Raw genomic sequence first — 10,602 nt, 5'->3', positions numbered from 1 at the left:
ATTTCGCCTTAAAAAACGTTCGTTACTGTGTAACCAAGGAGATACAAAAAGTATGAGAATTTAGATAAATAACGTGTAGGAAAACAAACTTTAATACTCTGTTTGTTAGTATTAAGGCAGACCAGAATAAATAATTAACAGATTGCGGTAACCTTTTTTGAACAAAAGTCATCGTAAAGCCCGTAGGCCCTGTTCCCGTCGTAGTCCTCTATAAGGACTAGAAGTTCCTGGCGTTTCAACGTCATCGCATGCAATGCGTCTAGGCCCATTATGAACTCACTGTCCAGGTGGCCAAATCCTTGTTTGTAGTCCTTCCACTCGCGGAAAAAGTCCTGGCTACATAACAATTTAAAAAACTTTATTCAAGTGTGTTGCCGTTCCAAAATATCCGCCTATTCGAATAAAAAAATACGATTCCTAAGTGCAACATGTTTACAAGTGTTTTTTAATACTTTTTACTTATCTGATTTAATAATTAAGTTACCCTTATCTAAAAAGATGTTGCTAACATTATTAAATGTCATATTTCAGATGAAATTTCAGATCAGTTCAATTGTTATTTGCCATTTAGTTTAGTTTACATTTTAGAAAATAAAAACTAAATATTTGCATTCCAACGTATTTTTCACCTTTTATTTTCCATCGACTTTTAGTGATTCGTGTCTTCGCTAAATGTGTAAAAATGTGTATAAAGCAGCATGGTGTTTCACTTTGTTTAATTTTGGTTTAGTAGCACAAACTGTGATTAGTATTATTAATTTTATAATTATAATTTTAGCTTTCACCCGCCCTTCCATCCATAAAACTAGGTTGGTGCTAAGCTTACCTACAAAACTTTAAATGAATTAATAGGGTGGTCCAATTTTAAGGTTCTACTTTCACCGGCTTTTTGGCATTTAAGGCATACCAAAAGAATTAAAAAAATTTATATATTATAGGATCGGTTCATCGACTTCAAAGTTTATCACTCATACGAACTGTTGCACTTTGTAACATTGGTATTTCAATCCTTTGGGCGAAGATAAGTTACTTTTCTTTATTTTAGAGAACAATTTCTCAAACGAATTCGATGGGTTGACCAGGATATTACTAAGACCTTGAGTTTGTCAAAAATTCATACAGGCACATGCGTCGTATGCTTGATTTTTAAGGTAACTTTAGGGGCGTTGCGCATGCCTAAATATTGTGATACCTTTTGGACCCCTCATAGTTCAATATGAGCAAATACTTCGATATCTATAGGAAACTCTCGATACTGTTGATGGGTTTTTAAAATCCCTGACGTGTCCTTACTCTTAAGTCCACGGACAAGTAAATTCCTTCGCTGAGAAAAGGGTATTCTTCGTTGTGAAAGGGCGAGGAAAGCAGATAGTTTAGTACGAAAAAGGCTGATGAAGTGATGATGTTAAGAATACATTTAAGACTTTGATGGGTAAACCTGAAAATAAACGATCTCGTATGGGAAAATAGAACCTCTTTTGACCTTCAAGCTAGGAAAGCAGAGAGTGCGGGAAAAAGGCTGGACTGTCTGCACTGGCGCGTGTGTGGGGTTGCGGGAGGGAAAGTGAGAGTGAGAGGGAGTGCGCGTGCCCGCGCTCTCTTTCAGCGCTTGTTTAGTCAATTCTCCAAAAACTCGTCGCGTGCTGTTTGATTTCTGTAGTAAGCGCCATTCATCGCTTTTCACTCGCCGTCGCTGGTCCGCTTTTCCGCTGCTTTTCCTGCATTTCCGCAACCAAAGAGGCACACAAACAGGCAGCCCACAACTAATAAACAAACCATTTTGTGATTAAACAAAGGGAAAGCCGACGGCCGAGCAGGGAGGCGGAGATAGGCAGAGGAGAGCGGGCGAATCAAGTAAGTTTCCGACGCGGTGCGAGAGAGAGGTCCTGCTGAAGTTGCAAGTGCTAAATTTAGAACTCAAGCTGAAGGCTGCACCACCAGCACCAGCAGCACCACCGCGCCACCCCCGCTGCGCCCACCTCCCACCGCCCACCGCCCACCTACGTCAGACGCTCTCCCTCTCCAGCGGGCGCAAAAGAGACGGAGAGCGGCCTCGCGCGTGTGTGTGTGGTATGAATGGAACAAAAGTACTTGGACCGCGGGGGAGCGAGACAGCGATGTGTGCGCTTGTGTTTGTGGCACGTAGACTCGTAGTAAAATTTTCCGCGTAAAATTGAAAGCAGATTGAAAAGCTCACGAGGGAGTTGCAAAAAGTGCCAAAAGTGAAGAAGTTTATGAACAACAAAAGAAAAGAAATTCAAATAGGCTTACAGTTGAATAAAAAACACTTAAAATATGCGAAACAAAAGCCAAGTTCTTAGAAAGTAAGTTTACAATTTGAAGGTAATCGATTCTTACTAGCTTTTGCCAAGTGACACTTTTTACCAAACGAACCAAGCAACAAAAAATTCGAAGAAAGAAAATACATTTTCGAAAAGCTGCCCCGAGCAGCCGAAAAACCAGTTCGTGCGTAGTTTTCCATGTCTTCCACATTCGGTGGCGAAAAGCGGCTGCAATTTCCCATATCATCGTTGCAACGGCTTTCGCACGCTTCGTTTTACTTCCCTTCCTTGCGTGGCCCCCCCTCGGCTGCCCCTCTCGCTCCACCCTCCCCTGTTGCTGCCACGCGTTGCAACCCATAGTCGTGGACATATAGGCACATATCCACAGGAATCGGTGTAGGAACCTGCCCGCTCCAGCTGCTTCTTCTTCCGTGTGGGGGAAGGTGCGCGACGAAACTGCAGGCCGACCCCATTTTGGAGCATTACGAATGCGAATTACCAACCAAAGCAGTCACAATTTCATTTCCTTTCTTAACCTTCATCTTCTAGTTGGCAAACAAAATGATGTTTTTCATGCCAGTCACCAGTGACAAGATGAAAGTTGTTAGTGTCACCATTTAGTAACTTCCTTTCAAGCCAGTAAAAACCAGGTATTTGGTGACTGAGTTCACCTTCTATTAACTTCCATTCCTGAACGCTTTGAGGAACGGCAGGCGCTCTGGGAATCTCGCCAATTTTTCTTGGCATTACTTTCGATATAGAAATGTCTAGAACCGATCGTCCGAAATAGCGGAGGTATCTTTACTGCCTTTGCCGCAACAGGAGTTGCGTGCCTGGCAAGGAAATCCTTTATGTCTGCCAATTGTCCTTCCGTTGCGTTCTTCACTGTTGTCACCAGCTGATCTTGCATTCTGTCTAATTTCGTATCTATGAAATTATTCAAGGTTCTTTCTTGGTTCCCCAGCATGAGCTTGATGTTTCTCACGTCATCAAACAGGGGCCCAGATCCTGTGACCTCGAGGGGCGCTCTGGGGCTCTGACACGGTGCCTTGCTTGACTCCAAGGACGAAGCTATTCTTACTAGCGCTTCCATTCGGGTATCCAAGCTTTGCTTTAAATTCGAAATATTATCATACAACAGATCCTGGGAGCTCGGAGCGAGCCGGATATCCATAAACACCCATTACAATTATAAGGCACAACAAGGAACTTTTTAACTTAAGCATTGTTTGTGTGTAAGCTCAGCGAGTGTCCAAATTTGACTGAATTTAAATTCGGTTTCTAAAGTCGGCCTCAGTTCTGCTACAAAATTTCTTATGAAACGATAAGGCTGGTGCCAGTCTCTAACAGGCTCTGAAAGAAAAACTCTGGTAAAAGCAAAGATGATAAGAACTACAAGATGAGTAACGGCTATACAACGGAATGTGCGCAAAATTATATGTTTTTATATATTATTATATGTTATAACCCAGCGAACTTTATATTAGCCACTCAGTTTGGTGAAATTTGGATGGCAAATTAAATTCCGAACGAATCTTTACTTGTCGGCTGTCGAACTTCCGAAATAAGCCCCTAAACTTTTGTTCGGCACCTTCTCCGTCGTTGTTGGAGGCACGAGCTGAGCGCGCATGTACAAAAGCGCGCAGCACTACGTCAGGCCCCCACGCCCCCAATTTTCCATGGGCGCCCACACGGGCATCGCATCCAAGTAGTAAGTGCACTTTGTGAGTGCGGCCAGGGTTGCCAGGCACACGCAGTTTTCGCAATTGTTGGGTGGGAATGGGCGAGGAATTCAATGAATGGGAAAACAGCTGCGCACAAGAGAAAATCAGCCAAAGAAATTTGCAGGGAATGTTAATTTTGCTCGGCTAATTACTACACGCCCATTATCCACAATCAATTAGTGTGCAACTTTTGCAATTTAACAAGACTTACATTGTTGTGCAATAGGATCGGGACCCGAAGGCTGTCGACTGGCTTGTAGTTTATGGATTTTGTTTTAAACTTTTGTCGTTTAACGCAACCTTTACAATTATTCTATAACTGCAATCGATTTCAGACGGTGTAAAGCTTTCAAAACAATTTTTTTATTTAAAGAAATCTTTAAAATATGTTTGCATGTTTTAAGCAATTTTTTTATTATGAAAGTTTGCTCGTATCTCCCCTCTCACTTGGAACTGCAATCCATTTCAGACGGTGTAGGGCTTTCAAAATATTTTTTTTATTTAAAAAAATCTTAATTTGAAAACAATTTTTTTATTATGAATTTTCGTGGTTTCTCCCCGTTCACCTGGTAACCCTGGAACTGCAAGTCAGGAGTGAACCGTGGGTTGCACGCAGTGGAGAATCAGTCGGGGAACGGGGCTCGGTGGTCTCTCTCCAGCGCCCGCGCAGAGATTCTCAGAGACGTTGGAGACAACAGTGTTGCCTTGCCACATTGTGGACGCAATGGGTTTTCAGTTGGAGCGCAACGTTAGCCGGCGACGGGCGGCGAGCTGCATGCGATATACACCCGATACACACCCGATACACACAGTAACGCCGTAGTAACCAGCACGGCCAGCAGGCGTAGGCGGATCCGAACGTTGCACAACCGCAGCGGCAGAAAAACAACAAGGCGTCGGGGAAGAGTGCCCAGTCCGAGCCCAAGGAGTGTTAAAAGGCCCATTTTCGATGGGTTAAAAGGCCAAAAGAGCACTGCTTAACCCGTTGGTGGTGCGGGTGCGCCTGCTTTTTTATTTGCCGATTTCGCGTCGTCTGGTCTCCGTTTCCGTGGCCGTGCCAAAAAAAATCGATAATTCCGTGCTGTATAAGTTACGGCGAAAGGTGTCCGTTCGGGATTTGAGTTCGGGTGTTTTGAGTACTACGCGGAGGGACCACTGTGCGCGAAAGAGATTGCAGGAAGAGAGGTTGCCACTCGCCCTACGAAGCTCAAACCCCAAATTCAAAGTGCGAAATATTTACCAAAATCCGGTTGTTACCGGGTAAGAATTGAAGTACTAAAGAGAAAATGTTTAAACTAAAAGGTCCTGTTAGTTGCAAGGCCCTCTAACCGCTCCTGTTACGCGTTAACTACCGATTTACAACCGAAGAGAGGGAGAGAGCGAGAGCGGGAGAGAGCACGTAAACTGACATTTTTGCACAAAGGGAAGCGCCGCTTACACCTTACACGCGCGTGGAGAGAGCGGAGAGCCAAGAATCGCCAAGCGAAGCAGCGCGTAAAAATAACAAACAAAAATACATGCGGAGGAGTATAAATAGAAACGGCGTGCAAGGCGCAACGGCGAGAAGTCAGTAGTATGTAGTAATAGTAGTGGGAAACGCAGGCGAAGGAGAAGCAGAAGGAGGAGCAGAAAACGCCGACCGCGACCGCGACGCCGACTGCGACTGCGGCGTCGTAGTAAGTTTTCTCCTCCGCGTGTGTGTGCGCTGCGTGGGTGCATCGTTGTCGCAGTGTGCGTGAGGCTGTGGAGCGAATAAAGGCCAAAGCAGGAAACCATGATAAAGTTTGTCAGGCAGAAGAATCGAGAAAACACACTAAGGGCATCCAAAAATTTTATGCGTAAAAAGGTGTGCGTTTTAAAATAAAAAAATTGAAAACTTAAATTTTTTGAAAAGTGCATTTTTTAAATTATTTTAAGACTGTTTTTAAACACTTCAAGGAATGAATACTTTTGAAAAAGTTTGAAAATATCTAAGAGAAACATCAGCTTGGGCATTTCAAAAGTGTATCTTTTAGAACAAATTTTTTATTTATTGGTATTTTTGAGACTAATCTTTCGTTGTAGTTAACTTATTTAACCATAAAAATCTCCCCCTCCTTTGCGTTTTAAAACAAAAAAAAGGGCAAAACTTTTGAATTTTTTGAAAAATGCATTTTTTAAATTATTATAAGACTGTTTTAAACACTTCAAGGAATGAATACTTTTGAAAAAGTTTGAAAATATCTAAGAGAAACATCAGCTTGGGCATTTCAAAAGTGTATCTTTTAGAACAAATTTTTTATTTATTGGTATTTTTGAGACTAATCTTTCGTTGTAGTTAACTTATTTAACCATAAAAATCTCCCCCTCCTTTGCGTTTTAAAATAAAAAAAGGGCAAAACTTTTGAATTTTTTGAAAAATGCATTTTTTAAATTATTATAAGACTGTTTTTGAACACTTCAAGAAATGAATACTTTTGAAAAAGTCTGAAAATATCTAAGAGAAACATAAGTTTGGGCATTTCAAAAGTGTATCTTTTAGAACAAATTTTGTATTTATTGGTATTTTTGAGACTAATCTTTCGTTGTAGTTAACTTATTTAACCATAAAAATCTCCCCCTCCTTTGCGTTTTAAAATAAAAAAAAGGGCAAAACTTTTGAATTTTTTGAAAAATGCATTTTTGAAATTATTATAAGACTGTTTTTGAACACTTCAAGAAATGAATACTTTTGAAAAAGTCTGAAAATATCTAAGAGAAACATCGGTTTGGGCATTTCAAATGGTATCTTTTAGAACAAATTTCTGGTTTTGCCCAATTACAGTTTTATTAATTGGTATTTTGAGACTAAATTTTCGCTGTTGTTAACTTATTTAACCATAAAAATCCCCTCTCCTCCCGCAGCGTGAATCGAATGACTCTGGCACAGAATCTGATGGTGAACTCCTCGATGTGGAAAACCAACGTCACTTAGACGTGGAAATGGAAACTAGTAAGTGCCAAACGGCAGTGCAGGTTCGAGACAGATTTTGAAACTATTTCGAAACTGACACGATCAGGTTTTTGGTTTACATATTAAGAGGCCCAAGAAGTAACAACGATTTTGATATTTCTTATTTTAAAACTAGTTTCGGAGCCTCTTGTTTGAAACCCATTTTCTGTATTGTTTTTTAATACTTTTTCAACTTTAAAAATCACACTGTTTCTGAATTGCTTGATGGGTTTTGAAAATATCAGAAAGTTAACAGAACCACGCTAATAAGACGGATGTCCCCATCCTTTCGCACAGGTGTTGCTGGCCAAAAACCAATCGCTCCTGAAATGATGTGTCACCAGCAGACGTCCTCCTGTGCCCATCTCATGTACGACCAGCACAGCTCCGAGGAGGAGCTGGAGGTGATCAACGGGCCGTCCTCGCAGGCGGGTCAGCACTCCGGCGGAACGGCGGCCACGGGCTCCTCGTGCGCCTCCCGAATCTCGAACCGCGGGTGCACTTCCTCGCTGGACACGGAGGCGCCCTACGAGGAGCGGGCCACCACCTCCAACTCGAAGCGCTCCAGCTCCACGCTGATGGTGGAGAACCGCAAGCGGTCGCTGGCCCACAGCTCCGACGACGAGGTGGGTTCCGGGGGCACGGTCGGGCGGGCTCTGGGCCCTTTAACGTAACACTATTTTTAATGCTACATCTCCTCGCCCCACCACAGTTGCGCAACTCGCTGGAGCCGATCTTGACGCCCGTGAATTTTCGCACATCGCCGCCATTGGAGGCGTTCAAGCCAAATCGTAGCCATATGATGTTCCGCTCCACAACGCCACTGATATTATCGGAGGCCCGATGTGGCATCGAAAATATTAAATTATGTGATAATAGTGTAAACGAGGAGAACGGCGACAACGGCGGTGGCGGTGGCGGCGGCGGCAACGGCGGCAAGTGTGCCAAGATTGGCGCGGCCACCGGAACGGGAACCGGAAACGGCGGCAACGAGAACGAGCCGAGTGTGATCAAGGCGTGCAGCAGCTCGCTGAAGATGAGCAACAGCAGCCACCACATCTACCAGCCGCAGCCGAAGTACAGTTTCCACTACAACAGCTCGCGGAGCAGTCCGGCCAGCACCACCGGACTGGACATGGAGGTGCGCTCGGTCAGTCCGCCGGCGAAACTGTTCCACTGCGCCATCTCGCCCAGGCGGCGACCCAGCAGCAATGCCACCACCACGTCGCCACCATCATCCGCATCCGCATCCGCATCTGCGTCAGCCGCCGCAACAGCAACAACAACGACACACAACGCTGCCAACGTCACCGCCGTCGCCACCCAGAGACTGCAGCGACCGCATCGGCCGTGTTTAGATTTTGATAAGATGCAGCAGGTTAGTCTCTAATGCTAACACCCGGGCAGCCGGAGGAGTCGGAAGGTCCGCAATCCGTGGGAGTAGGACGGGCAGGTGGACGGTCTGCGGGAACGGGGGCAAATCAAAGACTTTTATACGAACCAAGCTGCACCTGTGCTCGGAGCACGACAGGAGCAGCAGCAGCAGCAGATTCGAGATTCAGATTCAGGCAGCGGAGGAGGATATCACCAAATCAAATTATATAAATCTAAAGGTAATTCCAGTTTTAACGCAACCAACAAACCAAGAGAAACCTAAAATTTACAATAGATGCAGCTATTTTTTCACAATTTTAAACCGAAAAACTGTAACAAGCAAACACTGTAATGCGGATCGAACGTTGAAGCAACCCAATAGATTTAAAGGAGCTCGGGAGGGCAAAGGATCGAGGGTGCGAGGGGAGGAGGCCGTATGGCAGGAGGATCACAAAGTTGATTAAAAATAAGTTAAGGAGTGCTCTGGGTGCAGCGACTGGACGGTAGGGAGCCAGCCAGGGAGACTGTGAACTGTACATATTGTATTTGAGTGGGATAAACCAAAAACTTTTGAAGAATTGGCATGCCATCGAGGGGGGAACCGAGAAGCGAGTAGAATGTACTTTAGTTTTTAAGCCGACGAAAAGCACCTGTGGTGATGTGGCAGAAGACTCAAACTTGAAAAGCAGAAGATTATATTTCTATGAGACGAAGAAAGCTGGGCCGAGCAGTGGGCGGAAGTGGGGGCAAGGCGGGAAAGTGTGGCACGCACTTGGGACGCAGAAGCAGCAGCAGCAACAGCAACAATGTGAAGCAACAATAGCAACTGGAACAACACGAGGACAAGCAAACAAACCTTTTGTATGGGGACGGGGGCCTGAAGAAAGCTGCCGCAGCGACAGGCGAAGGCAGTTAAATTATGTGTTTAATAGCGAGCTATTTTATAAACAATATTCAATTTATCCACAACTAAGAGAAACGACAAACCACAAACCACAAACCAAAAAGCTGCCATCAAGATTCATGCATACGATTGAGGTTTAGTTCTGGCCCGGCATCCCAGCTGAACAGGAGGCACTGCGTCTCCCGCCGGCTTGGGTGCCGGGCGCACCCACATGATTGACTGATTGATCGATGAGACTACGATTGGAGAGGTTTGCCAGCTCATATGTGTGTTAGTCAAGCGTATTTATGCCCTTCTTTGTCGAGTAATGAAGAAACCAAACGAAAAGCGAGTCATCGCAGCAAGTAACCCATATTCAATTCAATAAAAACCAAAAGAAACTTAAAATCAGTAAATGTGTGCAACCATAGCCAAGCAAGAGTAAACAGCGTAAACTTTTAAGTGAAGCCAAGCAGCAAGCCAGTGTAATGCTAATTTAGTCGTACTCACTAGCGGAGGCAGGCGGAATTTCAGTTTCCTCCGGAAGCAGGCCACCTTTTTGGTACCCGGCTCATTTCTTCAGTGGCCACCTCATCGCCCCACAAAACCACACCAGAGACACTCGACACTTCAACCTACCAAGCAGCATAATCCACACCACCAAGACACCAAGACACCAAGAATACTTAGGATGGGAGCGGGGACCGATGGACCGAGGTCGGGATCAGGCTGGGCGACGCGCAGTGCAGATTGATACTGAGACACTGAGACTAGGAATGCAGTTTTCGTAATTTTTAATTAACTAAGCAGAAGCCGAGGCGGGGTCAGAGGCCAGGAGGGATCGAACAGATGAATTATATTATATACGTGTGACGCTCGGGGAGCGGAGGATATCATGGACTGAGCGCAGGTTAAGGCGTGGAAGGATGGGGAGCTGGTGGAGCAACCATTACTAGGATTTTAGTTCGTAGGCTCTAAGGCGGTGGAAAGTACTGTGAGAACGGCTAACGAACACACAAATCTACGGAACGCAAGGCTGCGGGGCGTTTAGTTGAATATTTTTGGGAAAAGAAACGAAACAGAAGCGATTGGGAAGGAGAACAAATTATGTTGTAAACAAGAATACAAAGATTTCATTGCGTTTCGGGCCCGCTGACAGGCGCCCAAACACTTGTGTTGTACATAGTTACATAATTAATAACAAAATATATTTAATATATACTTACTCATTAACAATTAAGTCGACGAACGGTACAAGTGCAAAAAGAGAAGCAAGCAAGAAAAACCAATTTGGGAAAAAACGAAATGAAGATGACAAGAGGAAAACATGAAAATAATAAAGAAATGCTCTGCAATAGAAGAACTGGT

At 44.3% G+C, this 10,602-nt stretch overlaps 1 protein-coding gene across 3 annotated transcripts; it reads left to right on the top strand.

Moving 5' to 3' along the window:
• Window positions 1–1,681: 1,681 nt before the first annotated feature.
• Window positions 1,682–10,597, top strand: LOC108029126 (pneumococcal serine-rich repeat protein). Of its 3 annotated transcripts, none has more exons than XM_017101245.3 (4): window positions 1,682–1,854; window positions 6,890–6,977; window positions 7,275–7,603; window positions 7,690–10,597. In XM_017101245.3, the coding sequence occupies exons 2-4, from the start codon at window positions 6,968–6,970 to the stop codon at window positions 8,365–8,367; spliced, it is 1,017 nt and encodes a 338-aa protein (XP_016956734.1). In that variant the 5' UTR covers window positions 1,682–1,854; window positions 6,890–6,967; the 3' UTR covers window positions 8,368–10,597. The 3 variants fall into 3 exon arrangements, with proteins under 3 accessions (XP_016956734.1, XP_043950006.1, XP_016956733.1); XM_044094071.2 differs by lacking the exon at window positions 1,682–1,854 and adding an exon at window positions 2,054–2,324; XM_017101244.3 differs by lacking the exon at window positions 1,682–1,854 and adding an exon at window positions 4,649–5,852.
• Window positions 10,598–10,602: the final 5 nt, after the last annotated feature.

Source organism: Drosophila biarmipes, chromosome 2L (genome assembly GCF_025231255.1).
Source record: "Drosophila biarmipes strain raj3 chromosome 2L, RU_DBia_V1.1, whole genome shotgun sequence".
Lineage (NCBI taxonomy): Eukaryota > Metazoa > Arthropoda > Insecta > Diptera > Drosophilidae > Drosophila > Drosophila biarmipes.
This window is presented reverse-complemented; position numbering and strand designations above follow the sequence as displayed.